The sequence below is a fragment of the Diospyros lotus genome, chromosome 4 (assembly GCF_014633365.1).
Source record: "Diospyros lotus cultivar Yz01 chromosome 4, ASM1463336v1, whole genome shotgun sequence".
Lineage (NCBI taxonomy): Eukaryota > Viridiplantae > Streptophyta > Magnoliopsida > Ericales > Ebenaceae > Diospyros > Diospyros lotus.
Genome location: NC_068341.1, coordinates 32,896,738 through 32,923,934, shown reverse-complemented (window position 1 = coordinate 32,923,934; position 27,197 = coordinate 32,896,738). Strand labels below are relative to the sequence as shown.

Here is a 27,197-nt window from a genome sequence, read left to right as displayed (position 1 = left end):
ATTATTGGGAGTGGTCTATTAACCATTGAACCAAAGCTCCCTATTTATAGGCACCAAATCACAATCAGAACAAGATTAGGTTTCCCAAACCTATCCTAATCCCCTAACTAAAATCATCATCTGATAAAGATTATTTGAGAAATCCTTCCTCCATCAGATTAATCTTGTCAGATAAGATAACAATCCTGATCAAACTAGAGTTTGAGGAGTTATCCCAACACTAATTTCATATTTCTTTGGGGATGGGGAGTGGAGGAGAGAAAGAGAAGAACAACAATTGCAAGTCATAATCCCACTAGGTAGAGTAGGCTCCATGAATTCTTCATCCTCCATCCCTGGTCTTTATCTCCCTCTTTTACTAAAACTTCTTCCATTTCATCCACTCACTCTATAGGTGCATCTATTGAACTTTCCCTTACCTGTCCAAACCATTTTAATGTAACTCTTGGCTTAACCCAGATCTGTCTCTGATTGGTGAGCCAATGGGTTGCTGATTGGAAAAGAATAAAGAAAAAAAGTAGAAATGAAACTGTTCATGGAATTTTTATCAATATCAACTCAATTGTAAATAATCACAAGATGGAATAAATATATATATATTTTTTTACCAAAAACCATATTTAGTTTTTAATTTCAGAAGTTCAGGAAATATAGAATTATCAAACATGTTTAGCATTTATTTTTTCAATAAGAAATGAAAAACTGAACACAAAAAATGAAATAAAATAAAATACAAAATGGGTGCATTATTAACATATAATGGGCTGTAACCATTATAATAGAATTACATGTAATTTTAAGCCCTTACCAAATCAATCACAACCTGTTATAGTGGTCCTAATGATATCTCTGTTTACCCAAATATGACCATGCATCCTGTTCATATATTCAACAGCTTATCGGTGTCACCATAGGACATTGTCAACCATAATTTGAAAGGGGGTTAAAACTGATGTAGCAATATTAGGTGTGGTTTGAGTCTTACCAAATCTGTAAGAATTATTACTGCTAACTGGTTGTTACTGTTGAAAGAGATAAGATGAGAAATCAGAAATTCAAATTGCTGTTTTTTGAATAGAAACTGGAAGATGGTGAGATGATAAGGAATATTTGAAAAGAGATAAGAGATGAAGAGATAAAGTGGTTACACAAAAGTAGGATAAAATTGCCACTCAAGTTTAAAATTCTACCCTATCTATCTGTAACATATTTGAAATTGTAATCTTGTACTCTATCCCTGTATTTTAGGAACAAGCATAGCTAAACTTGTGTGTATATATATATATATGTACATCCTAAATCAATACAAAGTGAGAAAACAAGTTGATTTGCTAGTCTCCACTCCTACCTAAGTTATTTCTACTTAGGTTCTTTATTTTGTTCAGTTACGATTGTTACAACCATAATGGCTGCAACAATGTGGAACATATTGTATCAATCATGTTCTTAGCCATTCTGCCCTTTGTCTCTACCCAAATATTCACAAGGTAAATTTGTTTTTTGTACTTTTTTAGTATAATGAAGATGATTTTTTGAACATTAATTTAGAAGTAATTGGTTTTAGGCTGTATCTGATGATGAGACATTGGCTTTTAGCCATATTCTCCGCCTAAACCGCCATCCTTGTAAGTAACCAAATATGGTAATAATAATATGTAGTTTTCTTTTGTACTTCATTGATAATATAGAATAAATCATCAAATATTCTTCGAAATATTAATTAATATATGAGATCTTTAATTACCAGAAGAAAATTTCTAGAACTCTCTTAACTTTAAATTTATTTATGGCATAAAAGTTGATAAATTTATTACATCATGTTATGTATATCAGAAAAATCTAACAGAAATAATTTTAAACTCCATTTTGATCTCCTACATATCTGATTTTGCAAACAAAGCGTGCATATCTGTAAAGTCAGCAGGAGTTCTGCAAAGGACAGGTAGTTTTTTTTTGCTCTCTTATGGTGATGAAGTTAGTCCACCTCGTATGAGGTGAACATTGATGCTTGATGAAACCGGTTATCGAAATATGATTAAGTATCCTGTTCACTGACATGATGATTCTTGCTTTTTTATATAATCTATTTCTTCATATTGTTATCTTGGTTTGAGCCTTCTATTGTTCTTATTTGACATAGGAGCAGTTCTTCCAATTTTACAGGGGTGATTTTGGGAGGCTGGGTCACGGTAACTCTAGTGACTTGTTTACTCCTCAGCCAATCAAAGCCTTGCAGGGTTTACGAATTAAGCAAATTGCATGTGGGGACAGCCATTGCTTGGCAGTGACCATGGAAGGGGAGGTCCACAGGTTGGTAGCCATCTTTAGGATTTCTCATTTCTTCTCTATTCTCGACTGCCACATCAATCTTTTATTTATCCATTTATAGGATTAACATGGCCATTGTAGTGGTTCAGACCAAATTACTTGTTCAATGTTCAAGATGCTTTCTTTTTGTTGGGGTAATAACTATCAAGTCTTATACTGAAAGAAGTAAAAAGATACAATGATACTTGTGTGCTCACAATTCAATGGAAAATTCATCTCGTAATTAGTCAAGGACTAGGGCTTTGATCTTTGATTTGACACTGTATGACCAGAAAATCATGGATATTTATATCCTTCTTTGTCAAATTTCTGGGAAGTTATGTTTTATGTGAATGCTTTTTCTTGCTTTGATTGAAATAAGAGAAAAGTCCCAGGTTACCGTGCGCAGTTACTATTCTACTGCCTTATAATGTGATCTAGATTCTTGAATCTTGCATTCAAAGATTTTAAAACTAGGTTAGACTTAATTCAACTTCAATTTACTGACTGCATTTTCAAATAGCTGCTTTGATTTCATAAAGGCTTGAATTTTCTTGTCTTTCATGACAATCTTCTCCAACGTGGTAACATAAAGACCAGTCAGCCCTGTGACAAATTGCTGACCTTTTGTAGTTGTGGTTTAAGAAGATCATGCTCCTTGTTGGTTTGATTTTGATGATAAAGGTTTTCACAGAAAACTTTAATAAACAAACTTTAAGTATTTTAATAATGAACGAATGAATAATTTTAAAAGTGGTATGCCAGAGTGCAATGATTGAAAACTAATGATGCTTGATGACATAAATCATAGAAATAAAGTAATATTCGAATACCTGAGATTTAAAATAGATGTAATCGAATTCTTGATATTCAGAAGACAAATAATTTAGTACTTCAGGTTTAGATGAAAAAGTAATTGAGTATTTGAGGTTTATAATCGAGTATTAGACTTTCAGTAACAAATACTCGAGTATTGGAAAGAATTGAAAAATAATACTCAAATATTTTAAGGAGGAACTGAGAGTATTTTTTATGCAGTCAAAAATACTCAAGTATTGGAAAATGATACTCGAGTATTAGACTGTAGCACAGAATGTATGCAAGTCTCAGTCTCAAAGATACTCGACTACCAAACTACCTGAAGCTAAATATTGAAATCTAAAAAAAATGCACTGCACGATACTCGACTACTAGGTCCATGATACTCGATTATTGGAAACCCTCTATCAGAAATATCTGAGAATCAAGCCATTGGAAAGCAACCATTTCAGTCAGAAATCTTTTCAAATCTCCATCCAACATCTCTTTGACGTTGCAGGTTGAGAATTTCAAATTTCAAATTGCTTTATCTAATCAAATGTCAGGTTAGGTCATTTTCAAAGCATGGGGAACATGCTGATGTATCTGCTCCTGACAGGTTTGGTACAAGACCATTTGACCAACCTTTCTACCTATATAAGGTCGAGAAAAATGAAGAATAAACCGAGGAGAGCTTGAGCCAAATAATCTGAAAGAACAAGAGCTTCACATTCATTCTCCTCCTACAATTCTTTGCAACTATTACTACCTAGAAAACAGAGCTTAGTTGCAGATTATAGAATCCTCCCAGTGTTCTTATTTGTAAAACACCTTGAGTGTTATCCTTTGTGAGGTTTTCTAGTATTGTGAGTGTATCTCACAAATCTTCTTCTTAAATTGTAAAAGCGAGGGGCTATTGCTTCAGTCGTAAAAAGCATTTGTAAGGTTAGGTGCTTGAGCTTGTAAAAAGCACAAGGTTGGTTAGTGCTTAAGCTTGTGTAAAAAGCAGAATATGACTGAAAAGTGATAGCATACAGGATAGTGCTTGCCTCTTCAAGAAACATTATGTTAGTGGATTTGGAAATTCTTGGCTAGGAGTCAAGGTAGTCAACATAGGCAAGTTGTCGAATGACTATATAAATACTGTATTATCTTTGCTTGATTTCTTCTTTTTTATTCATCTTTGTTACATACTTTAATCTTGCAAAATCCTGTGAAGCACAAATTCACTTATTTCTTAAGTTTGAATACTTGACTGTTGTACTTAATTTTATTGTTTTTGTATTTTACTCATTACAAACATATCTTTCATTGTTGTTTGAGGAAAAAGAAAATATTTTCAAAAATCCAATTCCCCCCCCCCTCTCTCGAGTTGCCTTTTTACCAGGGCCAACACTCGTTTTCCATGGTTTTCAATTTTATTGATAGCTTGAGTTTGGCCATTTCTTTGGCTTGAAATTCTGAGACATCAGCCTATCAAAGGTGGTCTGAAAATTTTGACCCTCACTTTCTCCTTTGATGGTCTCTGAAGTTTCTATTACTTGCGCATTACTGGAACTATCTGTGTCATTGACAAAATCAGCCAGTTTGCAGAGAAAATAAAAGCAATTTCACAAGACTCGCCATTGTAATGGTCATTTTCAAATTCATCAGAATCATCCCATGTAGTAGTATATAAGACTTTTACTTTTTTGTTTTTACCTGTTGGCAAATTCATTTTTAAAATGATCAATGCTTTGAACCTAAAAACATCTACCAGAAGCAGGCTGAGGTTCATTTCCATTCATTTCAATTTTAAATAGTTTTTGTTAGAAGAATTGGAAGATTTTTTCCCTTAAAATTTCCCTTTGAAGGGTTGGTTCCAAATTTATTTTTTCCCATCTTTGTTTCTCAGATTTTTCACCATGAAGGACAAAACTTCTTCAAAGTTATTATAGATATCATAAACTGTTTAAAGTAATGCATTTGACTTCTTGGTTTGACATAGATTGAGCATATAGGTCTAAAGGTTTCCAATAAGTTGATCTACACTTTGACTACTGCATCCTTGCTTTCCTTGATAGGCATGACTTTTTAGGTTTAAAGCACTCAAGTAAAGATCTTAATTTTTTTTTTCTAAAAATTTTATTTTTGGAATATTTTTCACCTAAATTCAAGCTGGAATTTTCTATATCACTCAATCTAGCACGAAAATTTATTTACAAGCCTATTGATTAGAACGTCTTAACTTCCAGGGCATGGAATATAACTTCAAGTTCACTGAACCATTCTGAGCATACATGGAAATTCCATAAGCATAAATGGTCATATATATACTGAATAACAGAAAATGTGTTCTAATCTACAGATTTATTCATGCCGATACTTCACCGGTTCATAATACATCCAGCAGTAGCACTTGACACTAGTTACATATTTCACTTGTTAAAAGTTTAAAGGTACTGCAGCATTTTAAACATACATGCACATACATTTTGTTACTGATTAACATTAACAAAGCTGAGATTTACAGTACAAGGTGCTAATGTAACAATACATCATTAACCCTCAGGGCCTTACATTCTTATGTGAAATCACATACTAAAATCCTTGGTTTTAATCCTCAACAGAAGTAGTAGAAACATGAGCAAAAAAATAGCACGAGAAATATATCAAATAGCCAAACATTTCTATACTGAGCTTTGGTAAGCCTTCACCCACACCAATCACTAATCTGTGTGATGATAAGAGATCATATGAGATATAAGCTTAGGAAGATCCCATTGCTATATGACACATGCGCACTGTTGAATTGTTAATTGCCATCTCATCTAAAAGCTTAAGTTGTTATATAGAGGATTAACTTTATTTTTTATATTATTTTTTCTCTCAACTCGCCCTCTCACATGTGGCCAAGCTTCACTACATAATAGGTCCAAACATGTGCTACAATTCAAATATTGGATTAGCGGTGATGTTTGAACTCAGTACCTTAGCTTGCTTTTGATACCATGTTGGATTGTTAATGTTGGAGAAGATAAAGGAGAAAATCTAAGCTATGACCGAGAGGATAAGAAGAGGAGATATTAAAGATAGAGATGAAGGAGAGATCTAGCTAAAAAGATAAGGATATTCCTTAAAATCAGATAAGGAAATCCTGATATAAATTGATCTTAATCTAAAGGATTGTTGTAATCTATACCTAAATATTAGGAGTGTAATCTAGTCCTAAATTTTAGGAGTTTTCTTAGGAAACACTTTGTATATATTTGCATCCCACAGTTCAATGAATTTTATGGAAGTTATTTCATTCACAAAACTTTCAGTGAGTTTACTCTTTATAGCATCAGAGCCATAGATCGTAGCAGGGTTTCCACCTCTTTTTTCTTCTTCTTCAGTTGGTAGAACTTTGTAAGTTCGTGCTATGGCTGAAAATTTGTCAGCGAGTGAAACGTCCACCAATCTACCAACCGCAACAAGGAACACTCAAGTCCCATAACCTCCAATCACTCTCGATAATCATTCTCTCCAGATCACCTAGCATAAGCTGAATGGAACCAACTTCAGAGAGTGGTTCCAATCAGTTTTGCTGGTGATATGAGGAAAGGGCAAGATTGGATATCTAAATGAGATGGTTTCTAAGCCAAGTGTTGATTCAGAAAATTATGGCGTGTGGGAGGCTGAAAACTCGATTGTAATGGCATGGTTAGTCAATTCTATGGAGCCAAAGATTGGAAGGACCTACTTGTTCTACAAGACAACCTAGGAGATATGGGAAGTTGTGCAAGAAATCTATTCGGACATGGAGAACACTGCCCAAAGCTTCCAGATGCATTTTACTATTGGGCAACAAGGCAAGGTAATAGTTCAATTATTGAAATTATAATGCCTTAACTAAATTGTGGCAAGAGATGGATTTATTCCATGAGATTAAATGGGAGTGTGCTGGAGATGTAAAGAAGTATGAAAAGATGATAGAAAAATAGAGAGGCTTGATTTTTTGCACGGTCTAAATTCTAATCTTGATGAAGTAAGAGGGAGCTTACTCGAAACCAAACCCTTTCCATCAATAAGGGAAGTCTATGCAGAAGTGAGAAGAGAAAAAAGCATAAAAAAGGTGATGCTTAATCTTGTAGGGGTGATCAATTCTGATGCGAACTTATAGTCATCAACATTGGTCTCCTCAAGGACCAAGACATCTAATACATCCAAAGGAGAGCTACAAAAGGACAAACTTTGGTGTGATTACTGCAATAAGCCGTATAACATAAAGGAAACTTGCTGGAAAATTCACGAAAAACCAGCAAACTTGAAGCCTAGAAATTAGAGGAAGGGAAATCAAGTAGCCTATGGAAGAGAAGCGGAAGCTAGAAAAACAACCAATTTGATTCTATCTACAGATCAGTTGGAGATGCTACAACAACTATTGAGCCAAACCAAGATGGCTAAATCTAAGACAAGTGAATCTCCTAGCCTGGTAGTGTCTCTTGCTAAGTAAGGTATACGTATACACTCTCTAATCTCTTTTAAATTCCCTATAGATTGTTGGATAATTGACATAGGTGCTTCAGATCACATGACTGGATCTTTGAAAGTACTATCAGCTTATGAACCTTGTGATCAAGGTTTACCAATCTCAATGGTTGATGGTACCACAGCCATGGCACAAGGGAAAGGTACAACTAATGTGGCAGGCCTAAAATTGAAATCAGTGCCGTTTGTACCTAATTTAAAGTGCAACTTGCTATAAGTAAGTAAGTTAACCAAATAAAAGAAGTGTTTGGTGACATTCTTTCCTTCCTATTGTGAATTTCAGGATCTATCTTCGGAGAGAATGATTGGCAGTGCTGTGGAGAGAGGAGGCCTCTACCATATTGCAAAGAATGGTTAGTCCCTTGGGTCTAGATCTCAAAACCTAAATTCTTTGTCTACTATTTTAGATTCTAAGCTTATGCTATGGCACTAGCTTTTAGGACACCCTAGTTTCAATTATCTCAAAGCCTTGTATCCCTATCTTTTCATTAATAAAAGAAGTCATTCCTTTCATTGCGAGCAATGCATTCTTGCTAAACAAACCATAATTTCTTATCCATCACATGCATATAAACTCACAAAACCGTTCTATTTGATTTATAGTGACATCTGGGGCTAGCAAGAACTTCTAAGTTGACTAACACTAGGTGGTTTATCACATTCATAGATGACCACACAAGGGTTAATTGGGTGTTCCTAATGAAAGACAAATCTGAAGCCTATGTTATTTTTAAAAGGTTTCATCAAATGATCAAGAATGTTTTTCAATCCTCAATCCATTTTTTACGTTCAAATAATGGTAGAGATTATTTCTCAAATGAATTCAATCATTATCTAACTAAACATGGGATCATTCCTCAAAGTTCATGCCCTCATAATCCCCAACAAAATGGGGTAGTAGAAAGGAAAAACTGCCACCTTCTTGAAACTGCAAGGGTAATTTTGTTCACCAATTCAGTCCCTAATGCCTACTGGGGAGAAACTGTTCTTACTTCTTACCTTATTAACCGGCTTCCCTCCAAAGTTCTTTCATTTAGAACCCCTTTGAGTGTCCTTGATTCCCATCCTCATTACAAACGGGTTCTAAACTCTCTATCACCAAAAGTCTTTGGGTGCACTGTGTTTGTTCATAAACATCAGCCCTCTCAATCCAAACTTGAACCTAAAGCCCTTAAATGCATATTTGTTGGGTTTTCTCCCACTCAACAAGACTATAAGTGTTACCATCATTCTACAAGACGTTTCATTATATCATGTGATGTGTCTTTCCTTGAACATCAACTATTTTTTCATACAACTTCTCTGTTGGAACAAAGGCCTAGTGCAAAGGAACAATGGGACTCTATTCTGCCTCTACCTATGATCCAAGATCTTGAATCCCCTACTGTCATTGAATCAGCCCCTGGACCTCTTATTCCTACTCAAACTTTAGTGTCTAATTTAGGGGGAGATCTAGAAGACTGGATTCAAGAAAATCCAGCCTTGGATAAACCATTTTTGGTATATACTAGAAGGCCTCGTGACCCTTAGCCAAGCCCAATATCTGATCCAGAGATAGGTCTAGAAACTGAGGGCAGTGACAACATGAAAAATGCTACTTTCAACAAGTTTAATGATCTTGATATCCAAATAGCCCTAAGGAAAGGGATGAGATCGTGTACAAAGCATCCTATTGCAAATTATGTGGGATATTCAAGCTATCTCCACAATTCAAGGCCTTCATAGTCATCATTGATGATGTAGTGATTCCTAAGGATATACATCATGCGTTGCAAGATGAGAAGTGGAAGGAAGCAGTACTGAATGAGATGCAAGCCCTAGAAGCTAATGGCACTTGGGATATTGTCAATTTGCCAGTTGGAAAGAAAGTTGTTGACAGCAAGTGGGTGTTTACAATCAAGTACCAATCTAATGGAAGTATTGACAGGTATAAGGCAAGATTAGTAGCCCAAGGGTTTACCCAAACCCAAGGACTCGATTATTAGGTCACTTTTGCTCCAGTTGCCAAACTTAATTCTATTCGAGCGTTGCTTTTAGTAGCTGTTAACCTAGATTGGAAGCTGCATTAGCTGGACATCAAGAATGCATTCTTGCATGGGGGGCTAGAAGAGGAAATTTATAGGAGGATCCCCCCGGGTTTTGAGACAGAAAACACAAGAGGAAAGGTATGCAAGCTAAATAAGTTACTATATGGTCTAAAATAGTCTCCAAGTGTCTGGTTCAAACGATTTAGTGATACTATTATTCAGTTGGGATACAAACAAGGGTAGGCAAACCATACCCTTTTAACAAAAATTGAAGTAGATGGCAAGAAGACAGTTCTTATTGTTTATGTGGATGACATTATCATCACAGGAGACAATACATTGGAAATTGAACATCTAAAAGAAAAGTTAAGGGCTGCATTTGAAGTAAAAGACTTGGGAGGATTAAAATATTTTTTGGGGATGGAAGTAGCCAGAAACAAGGAAGGGATTTGCATATCTCAAAGGAAATATACTATTGATTTGTTGAAAGAAACTAGTATGCTTGGATGCAAACCTGATAATACCCTCTTAGAACATAATTAGAAGAATAAAGAGGACAACAAACAGGAGTATCAAGTCGACAAAGGAAGATATAGGTGTTTGGTAGGCAAGTTGATCTATTTATCACTTAAAAGACCTGACATTACATATGTTGTAAGCATAGCAAGTCAATTCATTCATTTTCCTAAAAAAAGGCATCTTGAGGTAGCCTATCATATTCTTAGGTACCTAAAAGGAACACCCGGGAAAGGATTCTTGTTTAAGAAGAGCCAAGATAGAGGAATCAGTGGATTTGTGGATGCTGATTGGGTTGATTCTATTGAAGACAACAAGTCTACATCTGGTTTTTGTGCAAAACTATGGGGGAATTTGGTAACTTGAAGAAGCAAGAAACAATTAGTGGTGGCAAGGAGCAGAGTTTAGAGCTATTGCACAAGGGACATGTGAGGTTATTTGGGTGGCGAAAATGATGGAAGACTTATTACTTTTAGTATCCTCACCATAAGTTCTTTACTGTGACAACAAGTCGGCCATTAGCATTGTAAATAATTCAGTACAACATGACAAGATGAAACACGTGAAAATTGATCGGCACTTTGTCAAGCAAGAAATAGAAAGAGGAGATATAAGTCTAACCTATATCCCTACCGAGTTTCAAGAGGCAGACATCCTTACTAAAACAATGCATAAGCAAGGATTTGAATCTATTTGAGGCAAACTGAGAATGATAAATATCTATTCACCAGCTTGAGGGAGAGTGTTGGAGAAGATAAAGGAGAATATCTAAGCTATGACTGAGAGGATAAGAAGAGGAGATATTAATGATAGAGATGAAGGAGAGATCCAGCTGCAAAGATAAGGATATTCCTTAAAATCAGATAAGGAATTCTTGATTTAAATTGATCTTAATCTAAAAGAATGATTGTTATAATCTATACCTATATATTAGGAGTGTAATCTAGTCCTAAATTTTAGGAGTTTTCTTAGGAAACTCTTTGTATATATTTGCATCCTACGGTTCAATGAATTTTATGGAAGTTATTTCATTCATGAAACTTCCTGTGAGTTTATTCTTCAGTTAACTACCAGCCTATCTAAAAATTTAAGCTGTTAGATAGAGGGCTAACTTTATCTTTTATATTATTTTTACTCTCAATGGACACAATGAATGAAAAACAATCCCAAAATATGCTCATCTACAAATGCTTAATGCACAGTCACTAAAATCACATTTTTCACAGATTCAGCTAACCCTTTTTGCGTCCACAAGCATCATCACTATGGTTCATTACCACGACGAGAAGAACTTCTCCAAGATGAGGCACTTGAATACCAAGAGTGTTGCTCATAACCAATGAACCAGTGATGGCCATAGAAGCACATTCATTGAGAAAGATTCATGCTAGAAAACTCTGTGCAAGTGAGATGCAGGATGTGGTGTCACATGTAATAGCCAGAGAAGGGATTCTTATCTCTCTTTGCTGGTTATCAGTCTAGCTTCTACTTCCTCCTTTTTCTTCAGATTGCAGCAAAAATCTTGACCCAGTTTCAGCATCAGAAAACAGCAAGCATATACGCAAACTCTCTCTTTCAGGTATAGTAACTTGCACACCAAAATGAAGAGGGAACACAGAAAGTTATTCTTTGTAACAACCTCTATCCTTTCTGCTCATATGAATATTCTCTCTGTTTTCATCTCTCTCTCTCTCTCTCTCTCGTCCCCAGTAGCTGCCAGCAATGCAGCCTTCTAGAAAAATTTGTTAGGCCGTCCTCTCTTTTCTGCTGCTGCCACCTGGTCTTGTTTTAGAAACTTGTTTTCATCATGTACAGTTGAATGGTTATCTAACAGCCAAAATCATCAGCTGCCAGCTTGCTGTTTGTCTGGTATTGATGTCGGGCAGCTCACTCAGCCACATAGGTATAAGGAAGCCTAGCTGCTAGCCAACTACTCTCCATTTATATACCTATATTCCTCTGTTGACATAAATTACATTTAACTTCCAATTCTGCCCTCTGCTAGATGCACCTATCTCTCGTTTATTGAGGACAATTTAGGCCTTTAGTTTAACTTTTGTAAGCTCCTGTATGTACTCTTAGAAAAATTCCACATTGCAGACCCTTTGAGAATGTAGCCTAACACTGTTGTTTTCTCTGAGTTATATAGTCATTGTCGAAACTCGCTCTTAAGCTTTCAAAAGTTTCATCATCTGTTGTTGGTCCAGCAAAACTATTGACAGTTTCCTCTCAACTATAAATGGCCTATGTTACCTGTTGACAGTTTACTCCTTCATTTGAAGTTCTCATTGAATATTCAACAGTTTGATCTGACTTTGGGCCTTCCATCAAACACCTTTCAATCTTGAAGAATTTTGGCTCTTTGAGGCCTCAAATTTTTTTCCACTTCACTCCAGGCCTTTCTAAGGTATTTTGGAGCATTTCTGGACATTTTGATCATGTGTCCTGTCCACTGGTGTAAAATGACCATTTTGTCTGGTGTAAATTTTGCCAATTTACCCCTCAGATTTGTCTCTCGAGTCCCCAAATCATTTTATTTGACATTTAGCCTTATTTTGGACCTTTAATTCTTCAGGGTGTAACAAAATTGGGATGTTAACAATTGGTAGATTGAGGAAGTTTGGGGGTATACCAGAAGGCACTAAAACTCCAGCAGATAACAAATTGGTACACATGTTTCAATCAATGGTAAATATTATTCTACAATGGATTTGGCAATCCTAGTGATCGTAATATTTTTCATATTTGTTCTCTTAAAAGATTGCTTAGGATGAGAAAAATTATATAATATTAAATAAAATTTATGCAATAGTAGATTTTTTGTTCCGTTGGTTATCTAATAGTTGAAAAGGAAACAGCTTTCTAAAGTATATTGAATTTTAAGAATAATATAAAAGTTTATTCATAATATGCTACATTGTAGAACATGTGGTGTACTGTCTTCAGTCTCATGTGCCAAAACAATAAGAGCTCTAGACAATATAGCTTTCTGAGGCTTTTCATCGGGTTAAGGATACTGGTATAGAGAAAATCAGCTTATTGTAGGGTTTCAAAACCAAGTTGCTTTGAGATAAAATCATGAATTACTGGGATCTAGTATCTACAAGTAGTTATTACCCATACTAAGGGATGCGAAGTGTGAGAGCCCCATTCAAGATGTGTATTTTTCTTGTGAGGCAGCTAGCAAAGATCCTAATTTGGCAACAAAGTTATAGATAATTGTTACTGCATGTGACTTGTCCGAAGATCACCTCCATCGTTGGAGGGTGGCATCAGAATCCTGATCTCTTCTCTTGTTGAGGCAACTCGTCTGTTTTCTTGAGTTTTCCCCAAGTGAGCAGACAATCTTCTTTAAAGTTAGCAAAGGCATAGTAAGGGAGGATGAAAGGCTCAGTTAAAAGCCTCATGACATATACTGTGATAATTATGGTTTAATAGGAATTAATTAAATTACGAGTAGAGGCTTTCATATAGCTGGGAGACATTGGGGTTGTACCGCTTCTTTAAAAATCTGGGTTGTGCTCTTCTTCAGAACATTTTTTTTTTGTTGTATTGGTGGTAGATTCTGAATGCATGCCTGTATGCATGTCTTTTGAGCATTAAATTGTTTTGTTTGCTTGTTCTTGTTGACTCTTTTCAAGTGGATAGTCATTATATCAATAAATATGTTCATGGTTGCAAGATCAAATATCTATAACATTTTGTGTTCTGTTCCCAGGTTTCATTGCCTCTAGTAATTTCATTATTTGCATGAAGTTTTTTCTATCTTTTTGTAGTAAATTGTTATTACCACTATTTTTGTTGATTTTGTCTCTATCTCTTTATTGAAGTTGGGGCCGGAATCAAAATGGCCAACTAGGCCTTGGTACTACGGAGGACTCACTTTTGCCACAGAAAATTGAGGATTTCCAGGTATTTCATTTGTTTTTCTTATCCATTCATTACTCGTGTATTTGTTAGTGTCATAAAAATTTGAGAAATCACCTTCTAAACCATATCAACCTAGTTGTGGCTTTTAATTTTGTTAGAAATGTTATAATGACATACATATTTTCCCATTAATATAGAAATATAAGAAAAGGGTAGAAAACCAGTGGATATCCAAGCTTGTCTGTGATAGGAAGTTTTAATTCTGATTTTACTTCTCATCTTTACATTTTGTGGCAAAAGTTATCAGTTGCCGTCGAAGAAAAGATCTTGATTAAAGTTTCTATACCTTTGTTCCCTCATTCTCCCTGTCTGTCTTTCTCTCAAGATAACAAATTGTGGAAATCTGATCTTGATTCTTTAGAATAGTTGACATTATCTATTTTAGTTAAGCTTTATTTTAATATTGTGATTTGGGTCCATTAGCTTATTTCCTATTTTGAGTGGAGAATAAATCTCTCCCAATGGTAGCTGTAGCTTCCTAATTTAGTGTATGTAAATCTCGGAATAGAGTGGCTAGGATATTCAGTCCTTTGTATGTGTGTGTGTCTGTACACACACTAGTATGACAGATGAATAGAATGACTTTCTACTAAAAAATTCTTCACAAATAAATAGAATGCACCAAATGACATCAAAGAGGATTAGCCTCCTCATATTTAGACAGAAGGCCAATAAGTGAGGAGAGAATGTTCAATTATAGGAAAAAATTGAAAGAACAAACAACTCAAAGAGGAAGTACTTTGGAATGTTTGGTTTACAATAAATATCTGACAATTGATTCACTCCTTATGGCAAGGATTTCCTTTTTAAGTACCTGTGTTAGTTAAGTGTCACAGCAGGAAGCTAAGGATCTATCCAACATTATCTGCAGTCCTTTATGTACCATGAACACCGCCTCTAGCCTAGAATTTCTTCATCCCTAACATTGTCCTTCAGAGGTCTGAGGTAGTTCTGCCTCCTCTTGCTAGCCAATTCTGACAGCATTATTTTTGTTTGGTATTGTTACTAAGCTGTAATTTACACATGTTTATCACATGTAACAATTGGCATACAATTTTAATTTAAACTAGTGATTTCTCCAGTATAGAATGAAGATATCCTTTTCATGACATTGTCTAAAATGGACATGGTACATTCTCATCTTTCAGATCCCCAGATTTTATGGTAATATAAAAAATGCATAATTCTTCAAGCATGTTTACCGTTGAGGTTGACATGGGCATGCTGGAATGTTCTCAAAAGATTTATGTACTTCCTTTAACTCTGCTTAATATTTTGTAGGGGGTATCTGTAAAAATGGTTGCTGCTGGTGCTGAACATACAGCTGCTGTTACTGAAGAAGGTGAGCTTTACAGTTGGGGCTGGGGCAGATATGGAAACTTGGGCTTGGGTGACAGACATGACCGCTTAGTTCCTCATAAAGTTTCAAGTGTTGAGGTATGTAACCTATCTAAGACTATTACCATATACATGATTTCTTCATGGAATATCCAGACATTTTGAACATGCAAGGAGCATTTTTCCTATCATCATGAGCTTATTGGGAACCGGGCAATCGTGAAGATATGATTCTGCCTTGATTGATCCGTAGAGCCGCAAACACGAACTCCTCCAAGTCGGTCCACACGATCGGCCGTTTCCATGAACGCCTTAAGTAATGCTAGTAACCCTAGGCGCCTCCAATGAGAGATCTGAATTTCTCCTTGTCTTTCCAGCTTCTTAAGTGGCCTATTTATAGAGTAAAAACCCTAATTATGCCTTTGGAAAAACCCTAAACGATTTAGATCTGGCCCATAATCATATTGGGCCGTATCTCTCTTTTAATTTGTGGAACGGACTCGACCCAAGTGTGTGACCCCTTAGGTCCACCATTGGGCTAGATGTAGGGCCAATTCTATTGGGCTATATGAAGGCCCAACTCCTTAGAATAATTAAACTCTTTTAATTAAACTTATGGGCTTCATAATTAACTCATCTCATGGGCTTCTTAATTAAACTCTTTAATTAATAGTTTTAGAATTAATCATATTAATTCTAAAACCCTATATATCATGGTTAACGTCTAGCAACATGCCATGAACGCCTAGCCAACGATGAAAAAAAAACACGGATCTTTTCGATTGCAATTACCGTACAATAAAATCCTTTCATCAACTATGTCCTGATTGAATTTAGGGTATGGTTTTATGACGAAACCCTAGTCAATCAACAACTATGTATCCATTCCAGATTTATGACTTGTTCGATGAAATCAAAACACCTTTTGATTTCCATCTCACCTTGGCCAAGGATTTCCTTAGTCATGAAATCATCGGAATACGTAGGACATCTTCTCATCTTGTCGATAAGTGATGAATCCTATTTCGACATCTACAAGCCTTCATATGTGATAAGGTTACGCCCAGTAATAATTTGTTAATGACTCCATTAGAATCCAAAAAGAACCAAAGCGTAACCAGTCAAATATAAGACCACCATGATGTCTCAAGTCTAAGGACCAATCTGCACTATTGCAATACAGAAATTCTAATTCGACAATAAACAATTACCATTAGGAATTCTATAGCGGGTCAGTTCAGTGTACTTATTTTTATAATAAGCACCCACATATATGCACTAGTGTCCACACACCAATGTCTATGAAACAAGACATTCTCCTAATTGAGCATGCATCATATATGCTAGTCTATCCGAGTTATTAGTGTCCAATCCTAATAACTCTATGACTAGGAACATTTAAGATCAAGGCTTATAAGGAATATGTTTCATGATCGTCATCTCTATGCACGACCATATTCCATGAGCCTATTTGATCTATGGACTTTGTCAAGAGTGGAAATAATAAAGTCAACCATCAATGACAAATAAAACAGAATGCCTTACAATAATAATTGATTGAAGATAAAGAGTCACAATGGAAAAATATGATCAATTACATGTAAATATAATTGGCTTGTGGGGCATATCTCTAACATGAACTACATTAGTGATGATTTGGGAGAAATGAAATCTGAAATGGGGGAGGTTACTGAAAATATATTGCATTTTTCTTGTCATCTACTGAAATAAAGAGAATTTATTTTCCAGAAAAAGGTTTGAGAGATAACACCTCTATAAGCCTTTGCTCATCACGCTCACAGCTGATGGTTACTAATTGATCCATTGAGCTTGTCACTGTAGAATTCAACAGTTACACCTACTTGTTTCAGGCTACACTTCAATTCTGCTCTTTTGAAAGGCTGCTGGCTTTGACAATTTTACTGCCATCTAATAGAACAAGGGGAAATGTTTTTGTTTTTGTTTTTTTAAAGTAGTCATACAACTTTAAGAAGTTTATAAGGTTATTTCATCCTTGATCATGTCTTAATAATTTCTTTTGGTTTCTTCAGAATATGATCCAGGGTCTAAAGAACTCTAGGAGCTCCCTCATCACATGATTGAGCTGTAGATGATATTGAGTTATATCAGATGGTTTAAATTTTTGGTTGAAGTAAGATTAAGTCCTATAGTCATTCACTACAAGCAGGGCTTGAAGATTTTGGTGGAACTATACTGTTTTAGGTTGGTTGTTTTGGTTAGTATTTTTATGAATCAAAATGAACATGAAAGTGCTTTTCAAAAACTCTTGTTAGCCAAACGACTGCAAGAACTCCTGGTTCAATTGTCATTTTTTTTTATTAATTATGGATACATTATTGTTGGAGAGAGTCCTAGCTTATGAAGAAGTCACAGGAAGCAGATAAGAAGCTGATGCAGCAGATCAGCCTCCAGCAGATCAAAGAAAGAAGATAAAGATGCAGCTAGATAAGTTCCTAAAATCCAGGAAAAATAATAGGAGAAGATAGAAGTTTTCTTATCTTATTTTTCTGTTGTATATTAGCTCCTAAATTCTAGGATTAGATAACATAGAAACTTGTATAAGTAGGTTTCCTATCTATTGAATCAAGGTATGCGAGTTCATTGATCAAAACTCGACTTGAATTCGGGTTCCCTACTCTAGGGACCGAATCTGTTCAATTATAAAGAACTGTTACCTATTGTAGTCCTAGACAATCACTTCCATCACTAGTTAATTCTAGAAAGAAGATGTAACACCACAAGTTCTTACCCAAAGGTGTTTGTTGAAGGTGACTAATGTTATGGGACCAAGTAATATACCCATGACCTCCCCAGTAGACTACCAATGTGGGATTGAATTTTGACAAACTCCCCTCTTTTTAGTTCCCGATGTCCTTGCCAGGTTAGAAATTCTTATCTCAGTATGATCCAAACCAGTCTCAAAGCATTTTCCTAGCCGCACCACCCGGTATTGGTCCTAGGTTGGTCTGATGCCACTTCCAAAAGTGCTAGTTGAAGTTGACTTTTGAGTTTATGGGACCTTGTAATATACCCAAGACCTCTCCAGTAGACTACTGATGTAGAATTGGGTCATAACAGAAGAGGAGTTTCTTAAAAACTTTCTGTGACAGAATCTTCTAGTCTATCTTTGCATTTCAATGGTATGTGTATGGAGAATTAGTGTTGTTTGTTATTAAGCTGTTACTGTTTTTTTTTTTTTTTTAACGTAGGAATTGAGGAGCTTCGCCTAGCGGCGCCTTTGGCGCGAGCGTTGCCAACCCTATAACCTACGGGCTGATCCGAACCGGACCATTGGGCCAGGCCAAGGTAAGTCCAGGTCAAAGACCCGTGCCCATTGCCCCTTGTGTAGTTAAGCGATACCTACCGCATTGCCCAGGATTCAAACACACAACCTTGGCATACCCAACACCCGAAACCCATGCGGTCGACCACTTGAGCTACCCCAAGGGGTTAAAACTCGGAAGTGATTAAGCTGTTACTGTTGTTACAGTTGAATTCAGTTTGTTAGTTAGGATTTGTCCACTTGTTCTTGTACAGCTCTACAAGTTAGCTGTATTTCTAACAGAATCAGTTGAGTATTCAAGTCTATAAATACTCAACTGATTCTCTATTTTTAGCAATTAAGGATTATTCTTCAGTAAATCCTAGTTTCTGTTTTCTTTCAGTTCCTTTCTTTTCTTCATAGAAGCTCTCGCTTCATGGTATTAGAGCCTGCAACTTGCTTCAATGGCTGGAAATCAAGAACAATGCAGTTCTTCTCAAAGTCGATCCTGCTCTCTATCTTCTGCTTTGCAATTTGATTTCTCTTCTATTGCAAGAGAATTCAATTACAATCCTATCAAACTAGATAATAATAACTACCTGTTTTGGAAAGCACAGATCTTGGCGACAATTAGGGCTTTTGATTTGGTTTCCTTCATCAACAAATCAGGAAAAGGCCCAATCAAATGTCTACCAGATCCAGATTTTGATGATCCTAATGCATAGAAAGTAAATGAAGAATATCTAGCCTGAATCAAATCAGATAAGTTAGTCTTAGGGTGGTTGTTCTCTACAATAGACAAAATCGTTCTAGCTCAGGTGATTCATTGTGAATCCTCAGCAGAGGTATGGTATGTTCTTGAGAATTTATATTCTCAGCAAACTGTTGTCAAATCATTTCAGTGAAAACAACAATTGAGATCTATCAAGAAGGATTCTCTATCTGTGAATGACTATCTCTTGAAGATTAAAACAATAGGACATGCTCTTGCTGCAATTAGTGAGCCAATCAGTGACAAGGATCTTTTATTAGCAATTTTGAGTGGATTGGATAGTGACTATGAAAATGTTGTCAGCTTAATTACCTATCAAATGGATGATATTAACCTAGAGAAGGTTCAGTACTTACTGTTAATGCATGAACAGAGGTTATCTGTTAAGCATTCCACTTTATCTTCACTTTTAAAATTTGAAGGTGTACCTCCAATGATTGCAAATGTTGCATCTCACTGGTCAAGGAATGGCAGTGGTTCTGTTAACAGTAGTGGTGGTTTTTCTGACAGATGTGGTAGAGCCAAGGCAGATCTAACTCTAGGAAGATATATTGTCAATTATGTGGAAAACCAAGTCACTTTGCCAACAACTGTTATCATAGATTTGACAGAAATTTTCAACGTTTTCCAAGTCAAAATTCTTGCAGAGTTGGATTATCTTAGTTTGATCCAAGAGCTTATCTTGTAGCCCTTAGTGATCCTAGTGAAGATTTTTTAAGTGAGACAGGTTCTATTCAAGGTTCTCACTATAACAATTCTTTGGACAATCAATTTTCTTCTTCAGCAACTTGCAATGATCCGTCTTGGTTTGTTGACTCTAGAGCAACAAATCACATTACTTCCAACCTTCATAACCTTACTCTTCACTCTCCTTATCAAGGCTATGACAAAGTTGCAGCTGGCAATGGTAAGAAATTATCCATTTCAAATGTTGGCCTTAGTTAACTTCATACTCAAACCAAACTCTATTGTTTCTTTATCTAATGTGCTTCATGTTCCTCACATGATGAAAAATCTTATAAATGTCTCTCAGCTTACAAAAGATAATAATGTGATAGCTGAGTTTTATTCTGATTCTTGTTTTTTTAAGGACAAGGACACAGGAATTGTACTACTCCGAGGGCAACTTAAAGATGGTCTTTATCAACTGTCACCTGCACCTGCATTCAGCAGCTCTGGTTTTGCTTTCACTTCTTTGTCTCGTTTGGCAGAACACTGTAAATCTACCAAATCTACAGTGTCAAATTAGAGTTCCCATCTTGTCATGCCACAATTTTGAATAAAAACGCAGTACCAAATAAAACTGTGTGATCAGGGGCATGCCAAATCAGGGCATCCTTCTTTTTCTGTAATACAAATGGTCTTGAATAAGATTCATGTTCCTTGTTGTTCCAATTCTTCTCTTTCTTTTTTGTGATTCGTGTAAACTTGGCAAACTACATCAGCTTCCTTTTTCTAATTGTGAAATTACAGCCAAGAAACCTTTAGAATTAGTTTATTCAGATCTCTGGGGTCCAGCTCCTAATGTATCTACTGCAGGCTATAGGTACTGTATCATCTTTGTAGATGCTTATACCAGGTATGCAATGGCTATATCCATTGAAACTGAAATCTGATGCTCTTCCTACCTTCATTTCCTTTCACAAATTTGTTGAATTACAATATCACTCTAAACTAAAGGCTCTCCAATCTGATAATGGAGGGAAATTTCGAGCCTTCTTGCCATATCTTAACTGTCGTGGAAACCTTGTTTGACTTGTCCTCATACTTATCAACAAAATGGGGTTGCTGAGAGGAAGCATAGACATATTGCTGAAATGAGTCTTACACTGTTAGCCCATGCTCATATGCCTTTAAAATTTTGGGTAGAAGCTTTTTAAACAGCTGGTTATACAATTAATCTCTTACCAGCTTCTCCTCTAAAATTTGCCTCTCCTTTTGAACTTCTTTATCACATGTTCTACATTAGTTGATCTGGGAGCTACTCTGACTAATGATGGTGAATTGTTTTCTGATCCTTTTCTATATAGAACTATCATTGTCTCTCTACAACATTTGACTTACACCTGACCTAATATTGCCTTTGTGATGAATAAACTCAGTCAGTTTTTGTCCTCTCCTAATCAGCAACATTGGTTGGCCTGCAAAACATTGGTCCGATACTTACAGGGGACTATTTGGTTAGGTTTATTATTCACCCCTTATCTGTCTATAGAAGTTTATATCAATGCAGATCATGCTGGGTGTAAAGTCATGCAAATCCACAAGTGGGTTGGTCTTTTTTGGTAATATCTCTTAATTTGGAGTTAAAAGAAACAGTCAGTGGTTGTAGGATCAGTTGGGGAAGCTGAATATAGAGCTTTAGCATAAGGAGTTACTGAAATTTTGTGGCTAAAGTCTCTAGATGCTAAACTGGGCTATTCACTTTCTAAAATTCCTATCATTTGGTGTGATAATTTGTCAGCTAAAAGTATTGTTGAAAATCTTGTCTTCCACTCACACACTAAACATATTGAAATTGATATTTATTTTGTTAGAGAGAAAGTTGAAAATGATGAGGTGGAGATCAGATATGTTCCCACACAATATCAAACAGATGATACTTTCACCAAAGGTTTGCCTAGAGACAGATTTCTCTTTCTGTGTAAGGCTTGGCCTAACATTGTTGCCTAACTGTGCTGTTCAAGATAAACTACAGCAGACTACTTAACTAAGGATGATTTGCCCAAAGTTCCAGAGCCTAATTTGAGGGGGAATGTAGAGAGAAATAGTTTTGTTTGTTATTAAGATGTTACTGTTGAATTCAGTTTGTTAGTTAGGATTTGTCCACTTGTTCTTGTACAGCTGTACAAGTTAGTTGTATTTCTAACAGAATCAATTGAGTATTCAAGTCCATACATACTCAACTGATTCTCTGTTTTTAGCAATCAAGGATTATTCTTCAGTAAATCCTAGTTTCTGTTTTCTTTCAGTTCCTTTTCTTTTCTTCATAGAAACTCTCCCTTCAGTATGCTGTTGGGATGTATGTATTTGGTTCTGCCGTATGCAGTCATTTTAACATAATTTCTATATAGAAGAATAACTTGCACTTCTATGTTTTACTTTTTAAGTTTGTGTAGCCTTATGTTTCTGTTAGTCACCATTATTTAGAGGAAGCTGATTCCAACTGTATTTGTAGCTTCATATGTCATTGTGGCATATCCTTTTTCCTTTTAAGATTTCATGCATTAGACATTAATATTTTTAAGTTTCAGGGAGAGAAGATGGTTCAGGTTGCATGTGGATGGAGGCATACTATATCTGTTTCCTCTTCTGGAGGTTTGTACACTTTTGGCTGGAGTAAGTACGGTCAACTAGGGCATGGGAATTTTGAAGACCACCTAATCCCTCATAGGTTGGAAGCCTTGCGTGAAAATTTTATTTCTCAGGTAACCTTTTAGGTTCCTGTCATATGGATTATGATATCTTAATTTTGCATCAGTCCATTATATTCTCTGTTGTATACAAAAATCAAGAGAAAGAACATGGAGTTATTATTATTATTTTTTTTTGGTAACAAAAAATCCACTGAAGGACCATAGCTAAAGGATAAGGAATTTATTATCTTGTTCATCAGCGTCATTTTGTCCTACAGACAGTCTCAAGCGTCCAGTCTCTTTCTCTGCCTTTTGGTGACAAAGTATAGTAGTCAATATGGGTGCTTTTCACCTTGTATGGTTGACAAATATCCAACTTTATGGTTGACAACGATAGTTAATCAATGTTACGATTCTGGAAATTACTCCTAGATTTTCTATTCTAAATTCTGAAATTGCTTTAGTTTAGGAATATACCTCTTTAATTCTGCATTTCCTTTTATTTGTTTTTCCCTAGATTGATGCTTTCCTTGTAATTAGAATTTTGTCAATATTTAGAATAAATTGATACTTTCCTTGTCATTAGAATTCTGTCCATATTTAGAATAGGCTTTCTTCTATAGAATGTACAACTCTCTTGTCAATGAACGAGAGAGAAATTTTACCAGGAATTCCTTCATTGTTTTAGAGCCTTTTGTCTAGGTTTCTTTCCATTGCCCTACATTTCTGTCGTAATCGTTCTCCTTTCGGCCTTCATTGCAATTATCCCAAACCCTTCAGCCTTGAACTCTTTGCTTGAAGATGTCGAGAACCTCCATGGACACCTTCACACTCAACGCACCCTCTGCCACTACGGGTAAACCTTTTGCTGTTGCTGCCTCTACTGGATCAGGCAACGAACTCCAAAGGTAGAATCCATTCTATTGCCTCGATGGAACGAATTACCTATAGTGGAGTCAAATTGTCCAAACCATCCTCAAGGGGTGAGAAAAGAAGGACCACCTAACTAATACTAGGCCTAGCATTGAAGACCCAAGATTCAAGACATGAAGAGGATTCCATGATTATGTCATGGCTATGGAATTCCATGAAATCGGATGTTAGCCAAAATGTGATGTTCCTCACAATTCCAAGAGCCATATGGGAAACACTGCAACAAACCTACTCCAAGAAAAAGGATATTGCTCTAGTTTACGAGTTAAAGGTTCAAGTAACCTCCACTAAACAAGGAAGCATGTATGTCACTAACTACTACAATAGGTAAGATATCAGAATAGGTAAGTGAGGAGAAAAGAAGTTCATTACCACACATATGGTTAGGGGCACCAGAATCTATAATCCAAGGACTAATAGATGAGCCTTGAGCAACACAAGCAACGGGATTACCAGGATGAGACGGTTGGGTAGCTTGAAACTTCAAGAAGGCATCATACTCAGTTGTAGACATAGATACCAATTGCGAACTTGGTGGAGATTGAGCAGGACTAGGATCGCTCTAAAATACATGAGCTGCACTAGTAGATGATACAGGTGGAGCAGCTGGCCGACCATGTTTCTTACAAAAGGTACATTGTGGATGTGAGCGATTATTATTGTGTCCTCTATTTCCTCCTACGGTTGAAGCCTGAGATACAAGAGCTGAAGATTCGGCTGGAGGAACAACATGAGAAGAAGAGGACATACCATGTGCACCTGTCATATTCAACAACCTTTTGAAAGAGTCCTTCATGGTAGGGCTAGTGGAGTTGGTCAAGATTTGATGCCTGATGGCGTCAAACTCTAGTTTTAGACCGGAGAGAGCAATAGCCATAAAAAAATTTCTATCGTTGAGCAAATCTGTTTGGTGCGGGTCGTAGTGAGAGGAAGAAGAGCATCAAATTCTTGCATGAGAGCCCAAACCTGCCCCAAATAAGATTCCATGGACGACTCCTACTTGAGATTCTTGATATTAGAAATCACAGTGTACAAACATTGGATGTCGTTTGTATAACACTCTTCATCTTCCTTCCACACATCAACACAAGTTTCAAAGGGGCGAAAGAGCTGCATGATGGAATGATCAATAGACTGCCATAGGAGGGTACATAACTGGGCATCAACTTGTTCCCATCTAGCCTGATTCGCTTCTGGAACACTTTCAGCCTTGGTGGTAAGATGATCCGCTTGGTCTTGTCCTTTGAACCACATTTTGACAGAGGTTGTCCATGAGAGATAATTGGCTACCCTATCAACTTGACAATGGTAATATTGGTTGTCCCAAGATTGGAGATAGTAAAGGATTGAGAGACGGTAGGGGCAATAGGTGTCGAAGTGGGAATAGCACCGGCAGAAGCGGCGTCACTGAAATCAGATATGGCGAGGGTTTCGACATTGGAAGTGGCTTGAAGAGTCGCCAGCGATCAGATCTAGAGAAGCTGGAAAAAAGTGGCCGGCGGACTCGTTGTCACGCGTCGGCACGTGGGGGGTCCGGCGGCGGCAAGTCTTCGGCGGTCGGCCGATCTAGGGGCGGCAAACCTGATGGTGGTGGCGGTGTTATCCAATGGTGGCCGGACAGTGGGGTTTTGGTATTGGGCAGTGATGGTTAGGGTTTGATGGCTAGGGTTTTGGTTGCTGGAAAAAAAGATACATAGCGGGGCTAGGGTTTTTTTTCACCGGTGACTCTGATACCATGTGAGAAAATTATTATGAGAAAAAACCTAAGAGACTAGCCTCTCTTAGCTTATTATTTATAATAAGCATAATGGGCCTTAAACCTATGGGCTTAATCTAATTACGAAAATAAAACACACACATATAATAACTATAATATATATTAATAATTCTAACACCTTGTAATTAGAATTCTGTCCATATTTAGAATAGGCTCTCTTCTATATAATATACAGATCTCTTGTCAAAGAATGAGAAAGAAATTTTACCAAGACATTCTTCAATCAAAATTCCAAAATTGCTTTTTCCATGCTCAAATGATAATATGCACTGCACCTTGTCTAGCATAAATTATTTCCTAGGTTTTGGTCATTATGTTTTGCAGTGATATATTCCGAGTACCATGTACTGCATAATAAGATGTCATTGAACAATATATGCACCTTCATCAACTTCTGAATGTGCAGACTTGCAACCATGGAACTTGCAAAGTTTAGTGTATCAAGGATAAGTTGAATGCGCAGGCTTGCAACTAATAATTTTAAATGTATCAAGGATAAGTATAAAAGTTACACTGATAAATGAGGAAGTAAAATAGAGGTGGAGAGTTCACTAAAGAAAATTTTCAGGGAGACATTTCTGAATAGTTATGAAAGCAAGTTCTTTATGATGTCTACATGAAGGGAATGAGGATCGGAAGCTATCTCCCTGCTTCTGGATGTAAAAATGCTAGTTCAGAAATAGTAGTGTGATAGTTGGTTTGATTCCACAGGGTCAACCCCATATTTTCAGAAAGAATGATTACAATTACATGTGATATGCTATTGGTATCAAGTTATACTGCAACCATGCAATTTCTACAGATTGATGTTTTCTTGTATGTACTAAGTGAGTCGACAAATTTTGTCTTCCTAAATTTGGATTGCAAGAACAAGTCTCTTTGTTACTTATCCCAAAAAGGTGGTAAAAGAAATGCTGTCTCCCTCTCTGTCCCTTCTTTTATTTATTTATTATTGTCACTATTATCTTTGGCAGATGGGTTTGGGGTGCAGAACAGTGAAAATGAGCCAAACTGAGGATGCTATTTGTGTGTATATTTGTTCCAAGTAACTTTGAATTGACCAAGTATGATTAAACCAAAACTTGGAACGAGCTTGCATAAGTTCTAGGTTGTGATGTCATTCTCTAATACTGAAAATCCCTATGTGCATATACACGAAATGAACCAGTGTAGATATGAATATATACATTTGCCTTTGGTTTTACATTCATAGATATCTATACATGTGTAGCACAGACTTCTTTGTTGTTATAGTTGATATTCGTTATATGTCTAGTGTTTTTCAACTTCTTTGGGATTTAATTTTTCAGATATCAGGTGGTTGGAGGCATACCATGGCATTGACAAGTGATGGAAAACTTTATGGATGGGGTTGGAATAAGGTTGGCTGCTTTAATCTCATTGAATTTTCATCATTGCTACTGCCTTTTTCTCTTTTTATTCCACTTTCCTTCTGGTTGGTATTGCACATAAGAATGGCCACCTTCCTTTCCTTTGAGGGGTCGATCTTCTTCCCTTGTGATTCTTTTATAATGACTCAATTTTACATGGGATATTTGAATATTTAAACAGATCATTTTGAATTCACACAAAACTTGATGTTAAGGTTCATCAACTGTGCACATGATTGACACAAACACCTAATATG

The 27,197-nt window shown here is 36.3% G+C and overlaps 1 protein-coding gene and 1 long non-coding RNA gene across 3 annotated transcripts in view; both read left to right on the top strand.

Moving 5' to 3' along the window:
- The window catches only part of LOC127800255 (ultraviolet-B receptor UVR8), a 63,846-nt gene that overhangs the window by 26,309 nt on the left and 10,340 nt on the right, over positions 1 to 27,197 (top strand). For both annotated transcript variants that reach the window (XM_052334766.1, XM_052334765.1), the window contains exons 3-7: positions 2,164 to 2,310; positions 13,991 to 14,072; positions 15,372 to 15,527; positions 22,738 to 22,911; positions 26,860 to 26,931. In XM_052334766.1, coding sequence (XP_052190726.1) covers positions 2,164 to 2,310; positions 13,991 to 14,072; positions 15,372 to 15,527; positions 22,738 to 22,911; positions 26,860 to 26,931 — 631 coding nt within the window. The remainder of the gene's footprint in view (positions 1 to 2,163; positions 2,311 to 13,990; positions 14,073 to 15,371; positions 15,528 to 22,737; positions 22,912 to 26,859; positions 26,932 to 27,197) is intronic.
- On the top strand, positions 2,336 to 12,983 carry LOC127800256 (uncharacterized). The gene is made up of 4 exons (XR_008022754.1): positions 2,336 to 7,760; positions 7,901 to 7,970; positions 11,387 to 11,739; positions 12,736 to 12,983. It is a non-coding gene; the product is annotated as an uncharacterized LOC127800256 (long non-coding RNA).